This window comes from Balaenoptera acutorostrata, chromosome 5, assembly GCF_949987535.1.
Source record: "Balaenoptera acutorostrata chromosome 5, mBalAcu1.1, whole genome shotgun sequence".
Lineage (NCBI taxonomy): Eukaryota > Metazoa > Chordata > Mammalia > Artiodactyla > Balaenopteridae > Balaenoptera > Balaenoptera acutorostrata.
The window spans coordinates 96,268,770-96,296,437 of record NC_080068.1 but is presented as its reverse complement, the minus strand read 5'-3'; the positions used below and the strand labels follow the sequence as shown (position 1 = coordinate 96,296,437).

Below are 27,668 nucleotides of genomic sequence, written 5' to 3'. Positions count from 1 at the left end.
TCCAAAAGGCCATCTTTTAACACTTTGGGAATATTACATTTACTTATAAAAAGTGAAATATAGATGCATTTTATTAATGTTAAAGAGAAAACTTACTTCATTGAAATTTACTGTTTGCTTAGGTATAATCTTTTCTATTTTCTCATAATAAAATGCATTCTATATGTTTTGGGTAGTATGCTACCTAACTATTCCAGGAGTTATTTCACATTCGGCAGTTAATTTATACTGAAAAGCTAATATCAAAACAAAGCCCTTTATTGTCCATGGTTCCAGATGCATTTCCTACTCACTGTACATGATTATACTTCAGCCACTGCTGTGAATATACATTTTTCACTTAATTATCTATAGTAACTTTAGTCCATTCTTAATCTAATATAACTCATATCTCTGCTTGCTGACATTCAGGTGCATCTTCTATTTTTTTTCTCTTTTTTTATTTAGCTAAAGAACAGTATTTCATTCCAGGTAGGTTTTGCTCGGTAGTAGGACTAACTGCAGACACCTTTTCCTCACCTTATAAAACGTAGCTTCTAAAACTTTGATATGCATGCTTTGGAAAATCCAGTGGGTACTCTGTAGCTAGATTTCCTTCTGCATAGATCACTTGTAGCTGTTTCCTGAAAACCTGACCTTTGCATGCAGCTTCTGATGTTAAACATATTACTATTAAACTCCCACCTTTTTTCTCTCTCTCTCACTTTGGCACATTATCTGAAATTTCTCACAGTAGCTAAAATGTTTCAATCTATGACTTTCTACTTAAATAATTTTCTCTCCTTATGTTGTATATCTGCCCTTTCAACCTGTTTTTAAAATATAGCATCTTAAGCTGGTTTTAAAGACAGAGACCTTTCTGTTGTCAAAGAACTAGTTCTACATGAAATCAGTTACAAACACACAGAACTGTTTTCCATCATGAGATTTACTTTTTCATAGAGATTTTTTATACTAAAAAAGTATCCCTTACTTTTTGCTTTACTTTGCTTGCTGTTGCTTCACTTTTTATACCAAAGCAGCAACTTCCTGCTGATTTATGTGCAGTTGTACTTTGCTTGTGATTTAAAATTCTTACATCCCTGGAGTCACAGTATAATAAATCCACGAACACAATATTGACATCCATCCTGAAAGCATCAGAAGTTCATGGGCACCAAATGCCTTGGATAACTTAGGCAGATATTTCTTAGAAAAATAATTGAAATGTTTTACCACTGCAGTATTAACACTATCAAGGCTGATGATTCTAGAACTAGCTCTTTGAAATATGTTTCTTTACTTATTTTTTCCTTGCCTGCCAATTGTGTAAAATGCCTCTTGACTTGTTTGTTTTAAACCATTATATAAAAATACATGTTAGTAGTTCGTTGGCTACATTTACAATATCCTGGGTCTATTCTAGACTATAATATATCTTAATAGTTATAAATTAAAAAAATATTTATAAGGTGTTAGTATGCAAAAACATACTTATTTTCTTAAGAAGAACTCTGGGTTTGGTCTCTATTTTAAGGAGATATGCATTGCTTGCCATTGTTGAATTATAATATGAATAATTGTATGCATTTAAGAGATTTTGTTTCATTACATATTTTGACTTGAATGATCAGTAATATATATATTGCACTGGCTGCATAAGAAGTAACATGTTGAAAAGAACAGTTGATTGGCCTTCATTGGCAATCTTTAAAATTCAGTGTTTTTACCCAATTATTAAGTAGAAAGTCATCTGATAGCTATTACCCAGAAAAAGCCATTTTGAAAAACAGAACCCCTATAGGATAAAACATCGATATTACTTAAATCCCCAAATTAGAGAAGTGAATATAATTATTTAATCTGTCACATTTAAATATGCTTTATCAATAATTTAGAAATTAATATTTCAAATTCACCAAATAAGGAACAAAAGTCAGGTTGTTTTCATAAATTCTGATACAGTTTTGCCCTCTTACTAACAGCAGCCAAAGTAGGTTTGGGAAAAAAAAAAACAAACAACTTTTATATCAGATATCATGGCTTAATTGTCAATTTCTGGTCATTCAATTTACATGATTTAAACAAATAATTATAGAAGTCAGGACTCAGAAGAATTCTTTGGGCCTCTCCTCCCTTTTTTTCCCAGATTTTAATTAAAATATGAGCTTGCCTAAAGAGCAACCATAAAATAAGCATTGACATTGCATTGAATGCAGATTATTTTCAATGTAAAATACCTCGTGTATCTGTCACTTAGACTTTGTTCCCTGTATTTCCTTATTTCACTTTTTAAATGAAAGCTTAAACTACAATACAACAGATCCTCAATAAATGCCGCGGCATTAATTGGCAAATGTAATGAAACAGTTATATTCAGCTTTGCAAACTTCTTCCGAGATCCTGATTCCATTTCAATTAAGTGACATTATTAATAAGTTGGAAAGATCATTACGAAGCATGTAAGCCACAACCTAAGGTTTAATCCAAGTGTTCCAGTGATAGCTCTTGAAGATCTCACGATTAGTTTTTCACTTCATTTTACATGTCTACTTGCCTACCACCATTCTGGATGGCATCTAGAGATTACAGTGAGCACTCAAAGAAAATTTATCTTGTGGAGACTTCATTTTTTTAGAGGAATTGACAAGAACTTAATTTGTGCTGTGCATCTTGTATGCCATTGCTTTTCCTGTAAGACCACTGTGCTTCAAAAAATGATTATGAAAGTTTACAAAGCATGACGATTCTTGTCACACCAGGCCATTCCCCGATAATTGCCACAGTAAGGGAGGAAGGAAGAGACCTGAGTGAGTTTTATATACGTGTATGTGAATCTTAACTGGGTTTACTGTCTTTCTTTCCTTCTTGGTGATCTTTACTTTTGCAGGAATTCACCATTTTGGCTGTAAGTAAAAGTGTCTGATCTGAAACATGATATCCTCCCTTTTCAATCCTGATGTATCTTCTTTTAGTCTCACTCTTTTGCACCCTTTTTTTTTTTTTCCAAGAAGAAACCACAGATCTTTTGAGCCTCTCTGTTGTCCTTGTAGCGCACCTTCAACTTCTTCCTGGATGTTGTTCCCGAAAGCTGTTGTTTCCATTCTGCAGTTCTGAGGAACGTTGGAGGCACCTTTCAGTATAGCCCCTTCTTTGTGTTTCCAGGGCATCTTCGGTAGTAATACTCTTACTATGGTCATAAACATTCTGCGGGGAGAATGCATGTCATGTAAACAGTATTACGTTTCCAGAACGTCTGTAGCTTTTCTCCTGCTTCCCTTCATCTTTCCTCTTGGTCTTACCTTTGGCCTAGTGGATGGTGTAGTGGTTATGTAGCGAGATTTTCTGTTGTGCTTGATCTAACCATGTGGTTGCCAGGTATGAGTAAAACATGGTTCCGTCAAGCACCATGGAACGTCACGCAGCTTTCTACAGCATGACAAGCTGCTGAGGCTTAAATCAGGATTTACTTGTTTCTTTTTATAAAATCAAAATGAACAAAAGAGGGCTTTTTAAGCATTTCTGAAGATTATGTGAGAGGGAGAGAATAATAAAAGACCATAGAAAATTTAAAATCCTGAGTCCATCTATTTGCCTTGAAAGCCCTAATTGAAAATGATATCTAGGCATATGTTTATTACTGGATACATTTTAAATTCTTGACTCAGAGAAAAAATAAACTTTTTCACGACTAGTAGCCATTGTGTGATTAGCTGTCAAATAGTCTAGAATGGCTCATAACTGGATCAGCAGAAAGTACAGCTGTGAAAAGCTCAACTCTGTTAATGTTTTCCTGTCCTGTGAATCTGGTTACTCTTTTTTCCAGCAAATTCCAAGCCCTTGTTTTAACCCTCTCCTGACATCCATTGACCAAAATTCCCCAAGTTGTCTCCCTGCTGCATAATCTATAGTTATCTTACTTTTTTCTTCCTACAAATAAACAGATATTCTAACCTTCAGACTCAGTATCTTCTCTTCTGGCTTGAATCCTCAATAGGTACAGAAGATTATCGATCAAAATTAAGTGGGGACTGCTTTGCCGATCTGGCTTGCCCTGAAAAGTGCCGCTGTGAAGGGACCACAGTAGATTGCTCCAATCAAAAACTCACCAAAATCCCAGACCACATTCCCCAGTACACTGCAGAGCTGTAAGTTCATCTCCCAACAAAATCCGGTTTGGGAGGGAAGGAATGAAAGCATCAAAGCATTGGGATTTTTGTCTTGCCCTTTCATTCTCAATAATTACATTAATTTTAATTGACACACATTGGCATAACTCTTCTTTGTACAAGTATATGTATTAGAGGCTTTCTGACTTCATCTTTCTGGCCCAAGGTACAGCTACAGAAATTAACTCACCTCTCAAAAATTCAGTTAGCACTTAGTAGTGCTAATAATAATACATTCATTTGATATTTATTTCTTGGATATCACTTATATCCAAACCCATTTCTAAGCACTTAATAGATTTTTAATGTAGTCTTTTCAGCAACCAAATAAAATAGTTTGGAGTCACTATTTTGAATCTGTGTTAATTGTGAACTCAATCAGAGTCCTTTTTTTATCAGCTATGCTACTTCACTGACTCACAAGTGGAAGGATTCAATGTTTACCAAGTATGAAGCACAAAGGATAGTTTTTTTCTGAACAATGGATATCATAGCAGGAAAAGCTAAAACGACAGAGTGTAATCAGATCTATATTTATAACACTAACATAGGGCCTAGCACATACGAGGTTCTAAAATATGTTTGAATCATTTATAGTTTCTGTGCCCATGTATGTTGGCCTTCACTGACTTTATTTATAAAAGTATGACATTTAATGTTAGTGTTTCTAAAAATCCCAGAAAAACCTAGTGAAACCTCATCATTTTTAGAACATCTTTGCAATGTTTATGTCTAGCACCATCTGGTATTTTTCATTAACTGCTTTGCAAAGCTGGTTGTCTTTTTGTGCATGTATAATTCTCTTGTCTTCAACTAGATTATAGCCCCTTGATGACAGAGATTGTGTTTTATAGTTTATCTCCCACAGTGCCTATACTCATGCCTGTTTAAGCAATTTGAATAATTAAAAATAATATAATGCTTTCAAAAAGATGACAGAAACTCACTACCTAGTGGTTATAATGATGCTTTTTAAGATTCTGTTAGTTCATGAAGCTATTTCATAGGTCCAGGACTTTAGAAATGCATGGAGACCATGCAGTAAAAGCCCTGAACTCTCTATTTACTATCATGGAGGGAGTTACATTTACTTCCAATAATACTACACACAGTAATTCAAATTTTATCTTCCAGCATGGTAACACTTTAAATAAGTTTACTTGTCACTCAGGAATTTAGAAATTCATATCTACTTCATCTTTCAGCAAAGGTTGTGTGTGTTTTATGAAATTAAGTTTTTTTTTAATTATACCTTTAAAAATCAGTACTGGGAAGAAAATACTTGTAAAACATATATCTAAAATATATATATATACATCTACTCAGGGACTCATATCCAGAATATATAAAGAGCTCTTACAACCCAACAATTAAAATGTACCTTACCCAGTTAAAAAGTGGTCAAATTATTTGTATGGACATTTCTCCACAGAAGATATACAAATGGGCAATAAGCACATGAAAAATTACCCAGTATCATTAGGCATGAAGAAAACGCAAATCAAAACCATAATGAGAAAAAAAAAACAAAACCACATAATGAGGTAGCACTTCACAACCAGTGGAATGGCTTTAAAAAAAGACAGTAACAGGTGAGAGAAATTGGACCCCTCATACATTGCTGGTGGGAAGGTAAAACGATGCAGCACTTTTGAGAAACAGTTGGGCTCTTCCTCAAGGAGTTAAGCATAGATTTACCATGTGACACAGCAATTTCACATCAACGTACATAACGAAAAGAATTGAAAACATACAGCCATACAAAATCTTGTATGCCAGTGTCCTAGCGGCATTATTTATAATGATTAAGAAGTGAAAGCAACTCAGATATCCATCAGCTGATGAATGGATAAACACATGTGGTATGTCCACACAATGGAATGTAATTTGGCCATAAAACAGAATGAAGTACTAATCTATGCTAAACATGGAAGAACCTTGTAAATATTATGCCACGTGAAAAAAGACAGACACAAAAGGCCACATTTTGCGTGATCCCATTTATAAGAAATATTCAGAATAGGAAACTCCACAGAGACAGCAGGTGAATTAGTGGTTGCCAGGGATTGAGGCAGTGGGGGGCTGCAAACTGAGAATGACTGCTGATGATTATGGGGTTTCTTTTTTGGACGATGAGAATATTCTGGAATTAGGAAGCAAAGACGGTTGCACAAGCTGGTGAATATTTTAAAAACCACCGACTTGTACACTTTAAAAGGGTACATTCTATAGTGTGTAAACGTATATCAGTAAAGCTGTTGATACATATTTATGGAGAAGTGACTAGAAAAAAAATATCCTAAAGTGCTTTTGGAGGCAGGGGTAATAGTGGAAAAAAAAAACTTGAGAAACTTGGTTCTACAGATTACTGAATGAGCGTTGGTTTTGAATTTCGATGATTGGTTTTCTTTACTACGTGCTTCTTAATATGTTTTATTTTGGTCATTAAAATATGGGATAAATTGGAAAAAATCTATACTTCCCACAAATTTTCTGTGATATGTGTCCTTTATTTTGCTTTAGGATATTCATTAAATAATGTTATAATTCTGTACGAGAAATAAAATTTAATCTCTTCCTGACTGTTGGGAATGAAACTTTTCTGTTTCTGTTTTCCCTAGACGCCTCAATAATAATGAATTTACAGTGTTGGAAGCTACAGGCATCTTCAAGAAACTTCCTCAATTACGTAAAATGTAAGCCGTATATTAGCCATCTTTTAAAATATCTGTGGTGTTGTGTTTTCTTATACCTTTGCAGCTTTATTTAGATTTCTTAGGAAATTGGAAAATATAAAAGATTCAGAGATGTGTCTATACAGTGACTACCTGTGACATGAATTTAGGGTAAACTCTGAGAGGAGCCTAAGTAATTGGCTCTTTCCTATGTATTCCTGTGATGGTAACCATGTTTTCTGTAGCGGAACCCTAGCATCTTACTTTAACTCAGACAGCTGGTTTGTTGCGTGGCCACAGCAGGAATCCAGCAAACTTAGCGCATTAGAGATGAGTTCAGTAATGTTTTGTAACTTCCTTTACTGTTCCCCAAACCGTGCTGTTCTTTCTCTTTCAGCACGTTCATGTCAACTGTTTGACTTTTTGCTTCATTAAACTTTCATTAGAAGATAGTCAAAATTAATGATTGGTAAACTGGCTTGATAGCTCATTTGTGTTACTACATGTCCGCAACTCATATTTTAAAATAAGTTGATAAGCTCAGCAGTTTCAGCAACACTCCGACAGTAACCCTCCCCCACCCAAGGTGGATGGAAAGAGGGACAGGACAGAGGCCAAGAGTGAGGGTCCGTGGAGAACCCTCCACATAACAGGAAACATCAGGAGAAGGAAAGAAGCATACTTGTGTGATATCTGTGCTTTCATATATGTAACTGGTCCACAGTCACATAGGCTAGAAGTGGCAGAGCAGACTGAAAGCATTTCCTGTGCACTTGACCCACATATTATACTGCCTCCCAAAGAGTTTCTAAGTTCTTAACTGTGATCCTTTTTCACTGACGTTAACTGCTTTTTCTTTTTAGCCCTAAGATGCTTTTCAATTCAATACATATTTATTCAGCAGCTGCTATGTGCAGTGTGCTCTGAAAGGAATAAAATGGTACCTAAAAATGATCCTTGTTCTGTGGGCATCCCTGGTCTTGGAGTGAGCCTTGAGAAAGAGAGAGAACCTATAGGAAGATGTTACCTCAACTGGATGTTCTTGCCCTCTGGGCAAGCCTTAGTATTTTGTATCATACAAAATACTGACATAAGTTGGTGGTTTTGACATATTATTACATGAGAAGTTTAACTGGGAACAATCTCATATTCAGATACATTTCTGATGCTATCTAAATGCAAACATATTTTAGTCTTTCCTTCTTTTCTCTATCCAGTTGTCTTCTTTGAGTCATTAATTCATTCAACAGTTTTAATCGGGCACTTCTTTGAAAAGTTTCTTAGTAAGTGTGGTGGCAAACATAAAAGTTTACACAACTCAGTACCTGACCTCAAGAGTTTTATATCCCTGGGAGCCCTGGCAGATCATTGATCAGGCTGGTACTTTTCAGCATAGATATTTCTCCTTTGTATTATTATCAGTTTGGCTTGATGGAATCAGGAAGTGGTGACTTTTCAGAGCCTTGGGAATGCCAGGCAGTGAAGAGCTTAGAGTTTTTGTGGAAGATGTTTGTTCAGTAGAAGAAAATGATCAGACATGTTGTCTCAGTGCCCTCATTGTCAGAAAGAAATTGTTTCAAATACTTGTTTCAACCATTTTTATTTAGAAACTTTAGCAACAATAAGATCACAGACATTGAAGAGGGAGCATTTGAAGGCGCAGCTGGTGTAAATGAAATACTTCTCACGAGTAATCGTTTGGAAAATGTTCAGCATAAGATGTTCAAGGGATTGGAAAGCCTCAAAACTTTGTAAGTATTCTTATTTGCATTGTGATTCTTCTACCACAGGATTGTAATTCCCAGGTCATTATATTCCGGGGAGGGGGGGATAGCTCCTGCTCTTCCTCATCCCCCCCGATCTCTGCTCTGTCTCTGTCTCTCTATATCTGTCTCTCTCTCTGTCTGTATCTCTCTCTCTCTCTTTCTCTCTATCACACACACACACACACACACACACATTTTGTAGAGGCAAACGTCCCTGGGGCTTCCCTGGTGGCGCAGTGGTTAAGAATCCGCCTGCCAATGCAGGGGATATGGGTTCGAGCCCTGGTCCGGGAAGATCCCACAGGCCGCACGCTTAGCAGCTAAGCCCGTGCGCCACAACTACTGAGCCTGCGTGCCACAACTACGGAAGCCCACACGCCTAGAGCACACGCTCTGCAACAAGAGAAGCCACTGCAATGAGAAGACTGCACACTGCAACCAAGAGTAGGCCCCGCTTACTGCAACTAGAGAAAGCCCACGCAGCTACAAAGACCCAACACAGCCAAAAATAAATAAATTAATTTATTTAAAAAAAAACAAACAGTCCTTGTCCCTGATACCTCTGACTTCATTATGCTGCTTGCAAATGATCAAAAGAACCTCTCCTGGCTGTTGAATCCTCAATAAAAAAGATTATCTTTGCTCCAGTGCTTGTACAGATCTGGCTCCTCTGTTCTTCCTCAGAACAATCATTCTCTTTCCTTTTCTTCAAATACCTCCACCTAATACTCTCTCTTGGCCCAAGGTCGCTAGCTTCAGAACCCACTCCAACACCTGCAGCAGAATAAGCCTAGCTGGAGACTGCCTTCATCTGCCCCTGCAAGGTCTTAGTGAAAAAGAGAGAAACTGGCTGGTGGTATATCTTTTACTGTCTATTTCAAAGAAAACATGCTAAGCGTATGTCTACTTACTCAGCGGTAGGGAGGTTGGGAAAAAGAAATCCTATATGTTTCCAGAAGGTTGTTGGCCAACGAAGATGGGGCTTGAATTGACAAGTAAGGACAACACTCTGAGTTACTTGAATTTTCTTCTGTGTGTATGTGTAGTTTTCATAATCTCTAAAGCATAAAATTATGTTTGACAAAAGTGGTGACCTAAACATTGGAAGAGACACCAACGAAACTCTGAAGCCTTTGGAAGACACGAAGGAAATTATTTGTAACCAAGACACGCACTTGGGAATTGCAGTGGAGAGAGGCCAAGCTCCACTGTCTCCCCCAAACCCTCACCCTGCCCCGTGCAGCCACCAAGAGCCATGCGTGCCCAGGGTAACCGAGAGCCAAGGAAGTTCATTGCCTGCCCTTTATCAGATGTGGAGGGAGAAGGCATTTCCCCAGCCAGCGGCATCCCCAGTTCACATCCCACTCAAAGAAGCCCCTGCCCATGAAAGGAGAAGTATGTTCTTTGAGCTTCCCGGGGTAGCCTGGAGCCGAACCGTCCAACACAGCCAACCTGCAACCTGCTGACCGCTCCCATGGGCTAACGAGGAGTCCCTTCGAAATGTAAAATGTAATGCAAATATCCCTTTGGTCTTTTTATGGAGGAGATCCTGGGAGTGTAGAAAGCGGACAGAGAAGATATACCACAGGTGGTTATATCTACTCCTGCCCCTATTCCCCTCCCCCAAGCTGCCTCAGGTAACTCAGCAAAACATAAATCCTGCAGCAGGCAAAAGCCTCCCTTCTTAAATAGCAGCCAAGTGACTTGTAACTAGAATCTTCTCCTTAAGGGGGCAGTGTGTGTTGGGATGGGGAGGAGAGGATGAGGGGTGAGCTTGTAACTACCTACATTAGATAGCCTTGGGCTGCTGTAACAAGATAAGTGACTTAAGCAACAGGAATTTGTTTTCTCATTGTTGTGGAGGCTGGAAGTCCAAGATCAAGGTGCTGAGAGGGTTGGTTTCTGGTGAGGACTCTCTCCTTGGCTTGTAGATGGCTACCTTCTCGCTGTGTCCTTGCGTGGCCTTTCCTCTGTGTGTGGGAAAAGAGAGCTCTGGGGCCCCTTCCTCTAAGGACACCAGTCCTATCAGATTAGGGCCCCACCCTGAGGGCCTCATTTCACCTTAACGACCTCCCTAAAGGCCCTGTCTCCAAATACAGTCATATTGGGGGTTAGGGCTTCAGGATACGAATTTTAGGGGGACACAGTTCTGTCCATAACACCACTCCAAAGAGTTTATCAAAGTATTTTTTTCTGGCTAGGTCCAGTCACAGGACTCTCTGTGAGACGAGTTCTCTAAATTCAGCCTTCTCCTTTGTTATATTTCTAGCAATGTTTTTGTGCCTCTTGTGTTTTGGCACCTGAGACAGACACCCACTGACTCTCTACTTAATCCCACTGTACCTCAAGCAGCAAAACAGATCATTTAGACCAAGCTAGGAGTATTAAAAGGCCTTCTGTGGGTTTATGGGGACATAGCTATTGCTTTCAGTGGTCTCTTTCAGCTTGGAGCTATAAAGATTTTGACAAGACCCTCCTCACTGCCTGTAGACTTCTCAACCCTTTAGGACTAGTAAACCTCTTAGTTCGTACATGTACATATTTCAGTGGGTCTTTGAACCCCTGACGTTGCAGGCAAAATGTGGTGCATATGTGTGCTTGTGGATTTTTCCAGTGATGGAAAGCAAAGCTTTTTTCAACTTTTCCCAGCAGTCTGTGACTCCAACAAGATTAAGACCAAATGTTCTTTCCTATTTATGACAAAGGATAGTACTGATAGGACTACTTTTCTGTTGTGCATTTGTTTCCTAACGTAAAACTATGCCTTGATAAGGAGGGAATTATCCTTTCTTGTTATCTGCGACTTAGCAGAATGCAACAGCTGATATTTCTTATTTATTATAGGACAATCTAGAATTTTAAAGGAATGCTTTGTTGTTATTTTTGCAGTCTTCTAGCAGGGTGATCAACCCATGTCTAGAAGAATTAAGGAGAATATTAACTTTTCAGAAATTCTGAATAAAGTTTATGGCAACTGTTCATCTTTACATGGGATTTTAAGAAGCTTTTCATTCCTTTTCTAAGCCCCACAAATAAACATTTTAGGAAAAGAATTGAGAAACAGCCAAAATTTTAGCAGTGATGAAGAAATGACAAAAGTGTTAATCCTGTTAATGGCAATGACTAAAGAAAAAATGGTCAGAATTTTTTTCAAGAGAAATTTTATTGTGAACAACTGGGATCTCTTAAGTATTGCCTCCTTTTAAGTCTAAACTCAAAACAAATAATTTATTCAGGCTTTGTGGAAGCTCAGTCAAGTTTGGCTCCTCCAGCCCGTGTTGACATTGACTTGGCTGTAAGTCCCTAAGATGCCCTCAATTCTTCATTTTCTGTGGCTATTGATCCTTTTTTGCCTCCTTTCTCTTCAGCAGCAAATGTAATGCTTCTTAGAATACATAAATCATGGGGCTTCAAGGGCTTAGAGAGCTATAGGTGAATTAGGACATTATATAAGAGTGCAAACATAATTGTATCATTAAAGGAAAACATTCTACCCTCACTAGATGGGGTTGTAAGCTGGTGCTGAGGCTCATGAGTTTTTGTAACTGAATGTTATCACTGACAACTCTTAAGCATTTTATTCTAGCACAAGGTTCTTAATATAGTCGGCTCTCCATATCCACGTGTTCTGCATCTGCAGATTCAAGCATCCGCGGTTAATGCGGAACCCACGGATATGGAGGGCCACGGATTTTGGTATACGCAGGAGGTCCTGAAACGAATCTCCCAGGGATACCAAGGGATGACTTGTACATATCTACAGCAATTCCTAATGACAGGAGAACATTCAGAAAGCAGGAATGAATGCTACACATTTGCAAAGAGGGGTTGTTTCGGTCTTAAGATAGGCAAAATTGATTGCCTGATATTTTATCTCCATAATGATGTTGTATTTTTTTCCCTCAGGATGTTGAGAAGTAATCGTATAAGCTGCGTAGGGAACGACAGTTTCACAGGACTCAGTTCTGTGCGTTTGCTTTCTTTATATGATAATCAAATTACTACAATTGCACCAGGGGCTTTCGATACTCTCCATTCTTTATCTACTCTGTAAGTATGAAAAATAGTCTTCATTTATGTATTAATTGAGCCAGTGTATTATGTTTATTACTTTTATTGATAACATTTTAATGCATTACTAAGCATTTCATAAAAATGAGATCAAAGACTTAGACTTCTTTTAAAAAGGAGAAATTTGTTCATGTTAAACTTATTTTAATTTTTCTAAAAAGATTGCCTATTCTCCTATATTAAAATTTAACAAAAATCATGGTATTTTTTCAGTCATTTGTTTTTATAACAATGTGGTGTGGCTTAATTTATAAATGGTAATCTTATAATTTGATTGAGAATTATTTTATTCTTTTACAAATAAAAGAAATGTAGATTTGTTTTTCCCAGTGCTCTCACATTGGAGTCTTCACAATATACGTATTATAAAAACAGAGTTGATAGGGTTATTGCCAACAAACTACTCAAAAGGATCATTCACAATGACAGGAGATATATTAGGATGACCAGACCAACAATAAAAGCTCACCAGAGGGCATTTACTGTGATATTAAGAAGATATTAAAGAAATAGGCTGAGCCTATCCAAGAGCACATTTTATGTAGACAGTTGGAGAATAAAGAATATTTGTAGGTCTACAGATAGAACTCAGAAAGTGTCAGAAAACAAACTTTCCAAGTGTTTCAGGCCCCTTGTATGTCAGTATTTAAAAAGCAGTGTTTGAAATGATAAACCTTATAACTGATATGGCTTCCTGGTAATGGTGGCATCTAAAAATACTAATTTAACTGAAAAGGTAGTTAGAAGGAAAAAAATCATGTTCAACATAGCTCAAGTCCCTGAAGAAATAATTTGTGGGAAGCATCCATCCATCAGTAAGGTACTTAATCCTCTTTCCACATAAAATGTGACATTTTCCATCAAGTGACTAATTTGTGCATATTAAAGATGGCATGTTTATAAATAATGGGATTGTCAATAGGTTTGTGCTGAAGTGGTGAGATGCCAAAAGTATTGAGATTTGTAGAAGTAAGTTCATTTTTATAACTGGCATTTAATCAACTCAGCTGTCAGTTCGGATGGGAAACCTATTCTCTGGAGCAAATAAGAGATGGAAATCTTGAAATGACAAATTAATGAAATAGCTGTTGTCAGGTTAAACTCAATAATATAAGGTAATCAGCCTTCATCTTTATATTAAATTACTGCATTATCAGTGTAGGGAAGTTTGACAGTAAGTCAGATCTCTGACAAGTTTAAATTATCTCTAAATGAGATATCTATCAGGATTCACTGCCTAAACCCTGAATTGCCACCTTCACTTTATTTTTCATATGAAATTATTTGAAGAATTCTTATATGAAAATATTGTTCTTATTTTGTATGTTCCAAACATAGATATTTCAGTCAAAGAACGCATCCCATATGTTATGTGTGATTGAGCGTGAATTGGGGGTGGGGTGAATACAAAGACTAAGAAGGAATCATTCCAACAGATACAGTATGGGAAAATGGTAGCATGGGGTTTTGAGAAGTCAGAAAACGAACCTCTAAACTGAACTCTGCATTGTTTGCATGTGGTGCTTAGAAACCTCTTGGCCAATCCTTTTAATTGTAACTGCTACCTGGCTTGGTTGGGAGAATGGCTCAGGAAGAAAAGAATTGTAACGGGAAATCCTCGATGTCAGAAACCCTACTTCCTCAAAGAAATCCCCATCCAGGATGTTGCCATTCAGGACTTCACTTGTGATGATGGTAAGAAAGCCTGCAGGTCTTTGACCACCAGACACTCTCTGGTGATTGTTCTGATGCTGTGGGGCATAATTAGACAGTACGTCATAGTTCAGGCAATGGATAGTTATTATGCATTTTTTGCTTTGTTTTTGTTGTTTTGTTTTGTTTTAGCAACAGGGTACTTACTTGCTCAGACGGTACTCTCACATCTAGCTCTACTTGGTTTGTGTTTCTGAATGTTTTATAAGATTTTCTAATTTCCAACTTGTGGTTGATACTATTTAAATAGCTTCATTTTTGTTTTTCTTTACTATTCTAAGCATCTCTTTTAGTAACTACCATTTAACTACCAATGATAAAAGCAATTGACTCATAAAGTAGAAATTCTAGTAAACCTAACAAGAATAATAGTTTTCGCTTTTTAGTCCTCTCTGTATATCATCACATTTAATTCTCATAATAGCCCTGTAATGTAGGTAGAACATAGGTTCTATAATTGTTGGCAATAAATGAAGAGCTCATTTGAGCCGTATATTTTCAAATGAGGGGCCCATATACTTTTTGCTAACCATGTAAAACTAATCTGTCCCTTTATGTCTCTCCATGTCTGTCTCTTTTCAATTTCTCCATAATTCAGTTTATATATTCTAATTAAAAGTATAATTTGTATAAACAACTGAACAAAGAACACAACATTATAATCGTATTGATAATACAAACTGTGAATTGTTTTCTGGAATTCTGCCCTAGGCAGTCTGAAAAGAGACCTGCACAGAATATATGGTGTCGATTTGTAAATACTTAATGTCCTATACATAAGTCATCATGTGGCTGAAGACTCTTGTGTTTGTTAAGCTAAAGGCATAAAATCCCTTCTAGCATCTTCAAAGCCACAAATCTGGGTTTTCCTGTATTTCTTTTGGCAATTTAGGAAATGATGACAATAGTTGTTCCCCACTCTCTCGCTGTCCTACGGAGTGTACCTGCTTGGACACAGTGGTCCGATGTAGCAACAAAGCCTTGAAGGTCTTGCCCAAAGGTATTCCAAGAGATGTCACTGAATTGTAAGTAGAGCTTGTCTTTCCCTTTCCTGAAGGATTAATATTTCACACACCAAGGGAAATGGAGACCAAACAAAAATCTTTTGAGTCTTGTTTGCAAATTACATTCATTCTGTGGGCCATTAATTAGTATCATGGAAAACCCTAAGCAAATAATATAAAAGCTAGTTCAGGTCCCCTTGGGAAAGGCTGGTTGTGTGTTTCTCTTTGTTTTTCACTGTAGGATTTCTCAGAGCCTTTATTATGCTAATGTGCAGTGTGAGCTCCAGGAGAGGATGTAAACTCTAAGGTAGTTCCCATACTTAATTGTCTCCATAGCCCTTTTCTCATGGAGTATCTTGCAATGGTAATGTTCCATCAAATGCACCTTGAGAAATGCTATGTATTTAGTTCATCTACGGTGACTGGGACGTTTCATATGATTGATTATTCTTTACCATGTGTCCCCTTGGAGACTATCTCACACAGGGGATACATAAATACGTGGGGCGTGGGAGAAGCTGACATAATCTTTACCCTTAAAAGGAGATACTGCCCTTTGGACTTGAATCAGAGTCCTTTAGATCATAAAGGGCATGGGGCCAATTTTCCCTAACGTTTTCAGAACTGATATTTACAAATTACATAGCCAATATAGACATATAAAGATACTAAGCACCAGGCACACTTCCTTAGCTGCCTTATGCTTTATATGTGGAATGGAATAAACCTAAGCATTTAGCTGCTTTAACACTGGTGCATGCAGACTCCAGTTCATTCCTTTATCTGTATACGAAGAACCACGGACAAATGCTTGATATGCGATTGATATGCGATTGAGTCATTTTGCCTCTGTTTATTTTTTTCTCTGTGAAGCCATGTATCAAAAATGGAATTCATGCAGATGTTTACCTGTAATTCATGCACAAGTGTACAAGTATTGCAAACGAGCAGATTTGATAAACTTTTGGCAACCTGGAACATAGGCAATCAGGTTCAAGAAGGTGTCACTTCAGTTATCAAGGAACTTATTTTCAAATCATGTGCAGTTCTATGAATTCTAATTTGGCCCTGAATTGATACTTTGAGAAAAGGTGTGTGACCTTCCCTCTTGAAGCTGAACTGCTGTAAAGGGCTCAGTTTCTCTCTTTTGTTACCAATCACAGTTGTTAGTTAACTGTAAGCACTGCTTTATGTGTGTGTGTGATTAAATTCTTAATTCTTATTTTGATATGTATTTATTTCAGAAGATTACCCTCCATCCAGTGTTGGGAAGATAGATGCCTATAGAGTATTCTATATGCAAAATACTGATTATAACAACGCCCCAGCCAAGGACATAATGCCCAGCATAACATTTAGATCATCTTTGATGCTAAATCCCTCCTTCTACCATTTTAACTGACCCACGCCTTTGTCCTTTTACCTGATTCCCATCAAATAATTTTAAATGTCTTTTAATTTCCTTGTTAAATTACCTCTGAGAACCTGCTTGATTCATTTGTCTATGCCATCTATGTGTTTCTTCTGTCAGATAGTTGAATCTTCAATCTATTCCTCTACAAATTATTAAAAAGTAATTCTGTTTTTAAAGAAAATACGTTTTAGAGATGAGGAAGACATTAACTCATCTCCTGTGAATTCTCGCTTTACCTCCCCAAGAGCTTATTCCTAGAAGCATACCAAGTCAGCAGGATCCCTCTCTCCAGTAACATATATGCATGTATTAGAAAATTTCCATGTGCATATTATATTAAATTATTAAAGAATTTGGCAAATATAAGTATGTAGTGGTGGACAGTTTTGAACAAATGGTATCCATTATTTTTAATCAGTTCCATATAGTTTCCCTCTTAGATTGTTTTACTTGTAAGCATTCATAGTGCACATTCTGAACCTTTTTAGCTTTGTGTTAGGATGCTTTTTGGAGTTAAAGGAAAAGTGCTGAAGTACATGGGATTATGCTTCCCTCTAGTGGTACCAAGAAATGCTTAGCTAGAGAAAAGAAAGAGGGGAGAGAAGTTGAAACATGAAGTCAGAAAATTTGAATAGGCATAAGAAGTCATAAAAAGCCTGACTCTTAATCACATATTCATTACATATTTTGATAACTTGTGCCTTTTATATGACTTTTTTCATTTTGAAGTATTTGAAATAGATTGCTGTCTTAGGCAGTTTCTCAGCTACTTCTATATCCAACAAAAATACGAACCTCAGCCACGGATCTGGAGATAGGCCACAGCCCTGGGGCAGGGTGGGCAACATGCCCAATGTGGCAGAATTGTTTGTGGGCACATCTATAACCAGATGGCCCAAGTTGCTGAAAGGCGTTTTTTACCCATCACCGTCTACATTCTGGGAAAGAACAGCCTTGGGAGGAGATGAAATTCTTTTTCTTTTTGTGACATCATGGATATACCTTTAAGCATTCATTTACTTCTGTGTCTTGACTGTTAGCCCAAAGACTGTTTATTTTCTGATCATTCTGCTGACTCTAATCAGAAAGGGAAATTTTACTTACATGTGGTTATTTGCTTCTTACTGTATTGTTACTGTGCTGTACTTGTGCACTTGATAAATGTTGTGATTTTCTATGAAACCTTCTAAAATTAATATCACCGAGCAGATGTACAAGGGTGGAACTGTTTTTAAGATTTTTTTTTTTAACTGAAATCTAATTACATTCAAATTCCCAAATACATCCTTTGAATCATCCGTTGTTATTTACTAAGTGTGTTGATACAAAGTAAGGCAGGGAAGATTGGTCTTGCTGGCGATAGCAACTTCCTGCCAGTAGTGAATGCGTTTCATGGTGTTGTTTCCACATAAACACAAGTGAACTGAAGACTGACTTAAAATATAGTTGATTGAATGACCCTTCTTGCTGACACACAAATGGTTGGATACATGCCTTGCCTTCTTAGATAAACCACAAAGAACCGGACTCACCAGTCTGTCCTTGGTTTTATAATTTAGCCTAAGTAATCCACAAAAGAATTGTACTGGATTGGACAACTGTGGTTTTTTACTTCTCTTAAATAGCAGTCCTAGCTGGGAACATGGCATCTTAAAGCTGAAATTTCCAAGTGTTTCCTTGCTTCAATTGAGAGTGAAATATTGTTCAACTATTTGAGGATTCGCTATTGTTACTTTTTTAAAAAATAATATTGTTTCTTTGTTTTCAGGTATCTGGATGGAAACCAGTTTACACTGGTTCCTAAGGAACTCTCGAACTACAAGCATTTAACACTTATGTGAGTAATGTATTTTTCTGTCTTTGACTTCTTATTTTATTTCATGAAAATGGGAATAGCAAGGGGCAGAAGATTTAGTGAACCTTTCAGATAATATAAATCATCTTCCGTTAGATGCTTCCCTTCTTGCTCACTGTGGTTCTGGATCACTAGCCACATTTTCACTGAATATCAATCAGGCAATGGTGCATCTTAGAAAAAGGTCCTCCTCTATTCAAAGTACAAATACAATGAAGTCTCAGTATCAGAGAATTATAGAAAGGCAGTAAGTTGCATACTTCTATTGAAGATGAATATGAGCTATTTTATGACAATCCAAGGAAAGAAAAATGGAAAACAATGTTTTTATTCTCGACTTTAAATGAAACAGAGTAGATAGTAATAGCTTTACTGAGAATATATTATAAATATAGTTTATTAGGCTTGATTTTCTTATTTAATACACTATGAATTAACATATGGGCTTCCAGTATTAAAATTTATTTTATAAAATCCATATTTACTCATATAGTATTTAAGTAAACTTGACAAAGATACTGACTTTCGGAGTATAAACGTCAAAACATTGAATTGTTTTTACCAGTTTGGTTTGATGTCCTCCTAAAGTAACATCTCTCTTTCATTAATGTATGTAAACAATTTTTTACAATCTTTAAGTTGTAAATACAAGATTATATTTAAACATACAACCATTTCATTTCAATCTAGTTATGCACACTATATTTTTAAAAAGATATAATCTTACTATATATAATGTCACACTTAGAGTAGCCTTGTTGGTAATTGATAAAACTTGTCACAAAACAAAAAAATCAGCAACGGTAGTGGATATAAAGGGAAATACCTTATCTTTACATGTATCTGATTTTAGAGTAAATATGCTGTCTTATATTTCCGGTGTTCCTAGAAAAAAGGGTTTGTTCCTAATTAGTGAATTCTAGAAACCTAGGTAGCAGAAAATGTTATGTTTCTCATTGTGAACTTTACCCTAAGCACGTGGAGGCTGTTGATCCTTTTCAGCTTTCCTTAAATGTATGTGAAAACCAAACACTTTGTAAGAAGTGTATAGAACTGCTTAAATGACAAATGATTAAATTAAGCAAAAAGAACATCCTCTAAGATATCTTGTTCTGCCTCTAGTTATTTATTTAATAGCAGCAAGAACTGATTACATACATTTGTTCTGTTAAATAAACCATTAAATTGTTGCATTTTCCAAAGGGTCACTTCAGCAGAATTGGGTCATTTGTGAGACAGCATGTGATTATTTAAAACCAGTCTGGAAATGAAAAATGAGAATTTATAGATCCAGAAATGGTTTTACCAGTGACTCATTATACAACTCTAGGCAAGTAACTTCTGCTAGTATCGATGTATTTATTTATTTTTTAAAATTTAGCCATAGTACTTCAGCAACTAAGAAGATGGATTATAAAGCTCCTATAACATTCCTACCATTTTCACAATTTCATTGGTCCATTTTACTGATACTTTGGTATTTTAATAAGGGAATGTGGATAATCTTCAGCAGCTTTTCTGAACCTTGAATTTCTTCATATATTTTGCTTCAGAAAAATATAGTGAACATAAATACACACAGAGACATAGATGAACATAAATTATGACCCATAATCTTCCATTTATTCATGAATCTTCCTTTAGTCATATATTTGGCATTTCGCTTTAGATAAAAATTAGTGAATATTCACTAATATGTGTATCACATTGTCATATATATGTGAGTGAATGTATGTATATATTTACTAATTTTTTCTAAAGCAAAATGCAAAACATATATAATATGTCATTATATATATGTTATTATATATTAAAATACATTATACATTACAGTATTATATTTATAATATGTATTATGTCATTATATTATATATATCATGTATATATTATATATAATAAAAATAAGATCAAGTTCACTGAATATAAATTACAACCTGTAGTACAGATTACACTTATAAATACCCATTTAGCATTGATAAAAAATCCACATCGCTCTCATTTACTTATCATTTATTAAACAGACATTTACTAAGGACCATCTAGGTGCCAGTGACTTTGCCACAGGCAAAGTTTTTAATTATGGTGTTGTTTTTAATGATGGCATTGTAATGTAACTAAATGAGGGATTCTTTCAGTTATCCAGTTTGAATATTTGTATGTGACAGTGAAGATGAAGTATGTGTAACTGATGGAACTTTCAAGAACAGAGGTTTATTTCTCACCTATCAAATGTGTCTGTTGTGAATGGCCTCCACTGTCTTTGCCCTAGGATCAGGCAATGGGTACGGCCTCTCTGTGGAACATCAGGAGCCTTGCAGAGGTGGGAGCAAAGGGACATGAGAAGAGTGAGCTTGCTCTAAAGCTTCTGCTCTGAAGTGAAACCAGCGCTGGTGTCCACACTTCACTGGCCAAAGCAAGGCACATGGGCACTTCTAATTTCAGCAGGCTTGGGCATGAATAATTATGAACAACATTACAGTCTACCCCAGAGGATTACCCAATGTTTTGTTATTTTCAGATAAAAGCTGAGTCCTAACAATGCTGCTATAACTGTGAGCAAGAAGAACCTTTTCTTTCTAAGAATCACTAATATGTCAATTTCTATGGTAACAGTAGACTCCATTTCTTTCTTTTTCTCTTTTAGAGACTTGAGTAACAACCGAATAAGCACCCTTTCTAATCAGAGCTTCAGCAACATGACCCAGCTCCTCACCTTGTGAGTAGCAAGTATGGTACTAAGTTAATTCCTTAATTCACTGGACATTCCTGGTAAACAAGACAGGGTTTCTGCCCTCAAGAAATGTTAATACTGTTGGGAGAAACAGACAAATAAAAACCTCAGTCAACAAATACAGATAGTATAAAAAGTGTTGGGTTCTATAAAAGAAACAAAGAATAATTTGCATTTGTGGCAGGTTTGGGAGAGATCCTTAGACAGACTTTCAGAGGAAGTCACCTTAGGAAGGACACAGTTGAGGCAACAGCAACAGCAGTGGTAGGAAGCATTCTAGACTGTATTTTAGAAATAAATATGTTGTATTGACGTAACAGCACAAAGATTGAAAGGATATTATGTGTCAATATTCTCAATTTATAAGATGCTAAAGTAACCCTTTTCTTAACTGCTTTATTTTAAAAAATGACATTTGGCCATTTGGGGATACTTGAGTAAAACAAATTGGCTTACGTGTGCTTTCAGAATTCTTAGTTACAACCGTTTGAGATGCATTCCTCCTCGAACCTTCGATGGATTGAAGTCTCTTCGATTACTGTAAGCATCTTATGTTTAACAAAATACTTCTTTTCTTAGGCATCTGGATTTTGGGTTGTCTTTTTAATGATTTAGCTGCTTTGTTTATTTTGGGGTATTTGGGGTTATATAAATTCGGATTTACTACAGATTTGGAAATGGGAAAATTCTATCTTACGGTATCAATTCTCAACATCTTTTACTTGGACAACATAATTTTCTCTTTTGTAACATGTTGTTGCTGGGGTGACTTATTTGATAATATATGATATTAAGATGTAGTCTTATATAGATCTATTTAATTTTGGAAGAAATATAGGAAATTTTAATTTCATTAAAAGTTATATAATACAACACAACATATTTTTACTATACAAAATTTATCTTAAAGTACGTGAAATAAAATGTGGTCCTCAATCCCAATCTTCTCCCCAGAATTGACAGTAAAACAGTTCACTGTTCTCTTCTGGTCCTTTTTTATATATTTTTTAATGTATTGATATATGTATGCCTACAGCTGTATAACTTAAAAACCATTGGGGGGCTTCCCTGGTGGCGCAGTGGTTGAGAATCTGCCTGCTAATGCAGGAGACACGGGTTCGAGCCCTGGTCTGGGAGGATCCCACATGCCGCGGAGCGGCTGGGCCCGTGAGCCACGGCTGCTGAGCCTGCGCTTCTGGAGCCTGTGCCCCGCGACGGCAGGGGCCGCGATAGTGAAAGGCCCGCGCACCGCGATGAAGAGCGGTCCCCGCACCGCGATGAAGAGTGGCCCCCACTTGCCGCAACTGGAGAAAGCCCTCGCACGAACCAAAGACCCAGCACAGCCAAAAATAAATAAATAAATAAATAAATAAATAAATAAATAAATAAATAAATAAATAAATAAATAAATAAAATTTAAAAAAAAAAAATCTGAGACTCAAATTTCCCAGTTTTAAAAAAAAAAAAAAAAAAACCATTGGGGCTTCCCTGGTGGCGCAGTGGTTGAGGGTCTGCCTGCTAGTGCAGGGGACACGGGTTCGAGCCCTGGTCTGGGAAGATCCCACATGCCGCGGAGCAACTGGCCCCCTGAGTCACGATTGCTGAGCCTGCGCGTCTGGAGCCTGTGCCCCGCAACAATAGAGGCCGCGATAGTGAGAGGCCCGCGCACCGCGATGAAGAGTGGCCCCCGCTTGCCGCAACTAGAGAAAGCCCTCGCACAGAAACGAAGACCCAGTGCAGCCAAAAATAAATAAATTAATTTAAAAAAAAAACCATAAATAGGGTTTTTCTTAGCCTGTCATTGACTATTTTTATTTAACAATATGCTTTAGACTTTAGACTTTCCATTCCATCATATATAATATTCCTCGACTGTTTAACTGGTAAAGAGGGTTCCATAGAATGAAGGGACCATAACTTATTTAAGCATCCTCATCTTTACTATCATTTGGTTTGATTCCAAATTTTCATTATTCTATACAGTGCTGGAATGAACATCCTATACATCCATCTTACTGTCAAGCATATTAGGAGAATACCAAAAGTAGTCATCTTGTTGTCCCCCAAACAATTTACAAATTTATTTTCCACCAATGCTATTTTAACAGAGTACCTATTTCAAAGCACTCTTTGAAATATTGAATTTTATTAATCCTTTCATCTTTGTCATATGACAGACGGAACATTATTTTCCATTCCTCTTAATTTGCAATTCCAATTACTAGAACATTTGAGTATATTTTGTTTATTGAGCATTTGTATTTCTTATTCTGTGAGCCTGATTGTATCAGTTCCCATTTTCTATGGTTACTTTGTCTTTTCCTTATTAACATACCTGCCTTTATGCACTTGACTCTAAGTTTGCAGGTCTTTTTACAAAGGAATTAATCCTTATAGCTTACATATGTTGCAGATATTTCCCATTCTGTTTTTTATATGTAATCTTTTTTTTTTAATTGAAATATAGTTGATTTACAATGTTGTGTTTGTTAGTTTCTGGTTGCAGCAAAGTGATTTGGTTATATATGTGTGTGTGTGTGTATATATATATATGTACACACACACACACATATATACATATATGTATATATTCTTTTTCAGACTCTTTTCCCTTATAGTTTATTACAAGATATTGAATATAGTTCCCTGTGCTATGCAGTAGGACCTTATTGTTTTGTAATCTTTTATATTATGGATATATTTTACATTGTCAAAAATTTATCACTCTTTTCCATTATGATTTCTGAGTTTTAGAATATAGTGCTTTAAAAAGCCTTCCATATCCCATATTTATAAAAAGGAACTCATCTATATTTTATTTTAATACACTTGCAGTTTTATTTTTACATTTAACTCTTCGATCTAGAATTTACTTTATGCATATGATGTGAAGAAGGAACTAACTTTTTGCTTCCCCAAATAGATAGCCAGTTGTGTAAAGACTATTTATTGAATACACCATCTTTTCTACACTAATTTTAAAAGCTTGTTATAAACTAAAGTCTCATATATGCGTGGGGATTTTTCTGAACTCCCTGAAATAATAGGAAATTTAATTTTGCTTTTTCTTGCTTTTAGTTCTTTACATGGAAATGACATTTCGGTTGTGCCTGAAGGTGCTTTCAACGATCTTTCTGCATTATCACACCTGTGAGTATCTAGTTCATGAATGTGGGTTTAGGGTCAAACTCTCCCTGGCAAGTGAGTTTGGAACAAATGGTCCTCTGCCACCATTTTTATTGTCACATCATAAAATGTGATTGGTTCCATCTTTAAAGAAGATGTAAAGATTTTCTATCTAGATATGGTGCCTTCTACAAAATAGCCTTAATTTATCCTTTTGGCCCTAACTCCCCATTAGTTGAGCTCTGCTTTCCAAAATGTCTCTTCTTACAAACATGGCTCCCCAACTTCCTAGCCTATGCCTTTTCTTTAATGTTCTCTGATTCTAAATATCAGCTCCCCTTCAATTCAGTCTGCCCAAACCCTGCCTTTCCAAGTCATATCCCAAATATCACCTCCTCAAGGAAGCCTATCCTGATTTGCTCAAACTGGATTCATTTATTTAGCAAATACTACTCAGCACTGACTATGGCACCATGCAGAAATAAATTAGACAAAGTTTAAGACATTGTGGTGTGGGAGAGGGAAACAGCCAAATCCTCATATTGGCTGAAATTTTTTTCCTTTGCATTCTCTCTCATAGCAGGCTGTTTGTACCTCCATATTTCTTGGAAGTACAATAAAACAATTTAATAATGAGGTCCAAAGCACACAACTGGGTTAAATTCCATTGTTCCATTATTTTTAGCTGTAGTGTTAAGACCTTGGCAAATCGGAAGGAAGTTCAGAGAACAGCCCTAGAATCCAAAGCCTTCTTAGGTCAGGCTGAGTTTGGCTTCACCTGGTGACAGGTATCTGCTTCAGCTTAAATATCAATATCAGTTGGCCCTTGGTTCTCCAGAAGAGGTTACTTGCCATATTTTTTCTTGGATTTGCCCTCCTCTTCAAAGCCTACCAAACCCCAAGAAGATAAGAAGTTTAGAAAATTGAGAGAAGGGGATGGGCAGAGAATAGGAGCCAGTAGTCAATCATGCTACATCTGAATTTCCCTTATAGGGGCTGTGTGATCAGTGTAGGTTTTTGTCAATGGGACTGCTGCTGTCAATATCCCTTCCATTACATTAAACTACTAGGTCCCTGGAGGCAAGACCTCCATTTTTTCATGTGTGAGCCCCTGCTCCGACCTCAAAGTTGACGTCAGAGCCACTTCTCTACAAATTCCATGGAAGTCACTTGCCTGAGATCCCATGTAAATGAGACCCCTGGTTCAGGGGTGCAGGACTGCGGCACTGCGGCAGGGAATGCTGCCTAGAGAAGGAAGTGGCTGTTCAACTAGTGTTAAGGTGATGAATCAGAAAAGGCTACGTGGGAAAGGTGCTGCTTGAGCTAAGTAGGATTGTCCTTTATGTGACCCTCCTCCCCAACAGGGAGAGCAATTTGAATCTTCTTTGTCATGCATCCTATTTGTCATGTATTTCATTTTATGCAATTGTCTTTTACTCCCCAGACCAGAGAGAGCTATGCTCCATTCACATTTTTTACTGTTTCTCCTGGCATAGTAAGGACTTAGCAAATGTCAGTAGAGATGAGATTAAATGACCCAAAAACATCATTTCCCTCATTTTTAATTTAAAAGAAAGGTTTGAATCTGACATACATATGAGCATAACATTTACTTCACTCCAATTCTTGGCTAGAGTTTGGCATTAAAACAGCTGCAATATAAAGTATTAAGGTTTTGTAAGTATATTTTGAAAGCCTCTCCATAAAAGAACAATTTTGCTTAGACTATATACCTAGAAACATTACTAATCTGAAGTTAATTATAAATCAGAATTAATCAGTTTTTAAATGCTACTTTATGCACACACTACTTGTGCCCAAGCTTGGCAAATTTGTGAATCCATTGGTTAACGTCTCTGGCCTCAGTTTTTTAATCTGTAAAATGGGTTGTTAATAATGTTGATCTCATGGGTTTCTATTTAGGATAAAATGAGGTAATTCATATAAATGGCCTAGCACAATTCCTGTATATCATAATGATACAATAAATAGCTAGCATTTATAATCAAGCATTATCTTGATTACTTTTCCTATCACTACAACGGCTTATGTGAGTAGGAACCAAAGTTCTAAAATGAAAAACTTTAAAGGGACAAACGTCCAATGGAGTTCCAAATCAGCTCTGGGGAACTAGCTTTATGCGCCTTTATTATTTTATGCCCTTCCTTATCTTCATGCGTTTTACTGGTCCTTTACCCTGAAACATCCTTTCCAACCTTTTCTACGTACTTGAATCTAAATATCTAAAAGCTCAGACTTCTTAAACCACCAGTCTCCCAGAAGAGTTCCCCTCTGTTCACAGTTATCTTGTAAATTCTTCTGCTATACCACTTCTAATGAAAATTACTTGTATGTATGAGTTTATGTTAATCTCCTTTGCAGAAGGAGTTTTTTGGGGTTAAAAATAATGCATTATGCATATTTGGGTCCCCAGAACCTGGCATAATGATTGGGTTCTAAGTAAATCATTAGTCAATGAAGGAAGTGTTAATGGGCATTTGGGGTGTGCTTGCACCTAGTATAAACCTGTCTGCAAATACAAGGAGACTTTGTAAAGCCAGGTCAGTGTTAACACTGGTGACAACTCACTAAATCGCAGTTGCACATAATTCAGGAAAATGGGGAATCCCCAATGCCTCCATTTTCTTCTAAATTTTTATCGATAAATCTATAGGGATTTTCTACTGAACATCACCATAAATTATGGTCCCTTAGGAAATAATAACGGTGCTTCCATACTTGTGTGTGTGTGTGTGTGTGTGTGCTTTTGTTGTGCTGTTTTACAGAGCAATTGGAGCCAACCCCCTTTACTGTGACTGTAACATGCAGTGGTTATCCGACTGGGTAAAGTCGGAATACAAAGAACCAGGAATTGCTCGCTGTGCTGGCCCTGGAGAAATGGCAGATAAACTATTACTCACAACTCCCTCCAAAAAATTTACATGTCAAGGTATGGTTCTTAACCAGTTGTACTTCTGTAAATAAAACTTCACTGTATTAATTTAAAAGAAAAAAGAAAACCATGGGCTCCTAGATTTCATGGGTATAGCTGAAAAACTCCAATAAATAATTACTGTTTCTTCCCATACTTGGAGAAGACAGAGCAGTTACCTGAGGAGCCCAAGGAAAGAATTTATTTTCAAATAAATCGCAGAAATAATCCAT

General features: G+C 36.6%; 1 protein-coding gene across 3 annotated transcripts in view; it reads left to right on the top strand.

Moving 5' to 3' along the window:
- SLIT2 (slit guidance ligand 2) overlaps positions 1-27,668 on the top strand; it is a 386,465-nt gene that overhangs the window by 296,923 nt on the left and 61,874 nt on the right. The window contains exons 15-27 of one of the 3 annotated variants that reach the window (XM_057546961.1): positions 448-471; positions 3,977-4,127; positions 6,770-6,844; positions 8,431-8,574; positions 12,496-12,639; positions 14,189-14,355; positions 15,266-15,398; positions 18,560-18,628; positions 20,916-20,966; positions 21,291-21,362; positions 21,846-21,917; positions 24,456-24,527; positions 27,290-27,453. In XM_057546961.1, the coding sequence (XP_057402944.1) occupies positions 448-471; positions 3,977-4,127; positions 6,770-6,844; positions 8,431-8,574; positions 12,496-12,639; positions 14,189-14,355; positions 15,266-15,398; positions 18,560-18,628; positions 20,916-20,966; positions 21,291-21,362; positions 21,846-21,917; positions 24,456-24,527; positions 27,290-27,453 (1,338 nt within the window). The remainder of the gene's footprint in view (positions 1-447; positions 472-3,976; positions 4,128-6,769; positions 6,845-8,430; positions 8,575-12,495; positions 12,640-14,188; positions 14,356-15,265; positions 15,399-18,559; positions 18,629-20,915; positions 20,967-21,290; positions 21,363-21,845; positions 21,918-24,455; positions 24,528-27,289; positions 27,454-27,668) is intronic. The other 2 variants (XM_007187618.3, XM_007187619.3) reach the window with 2 other exon arrangements.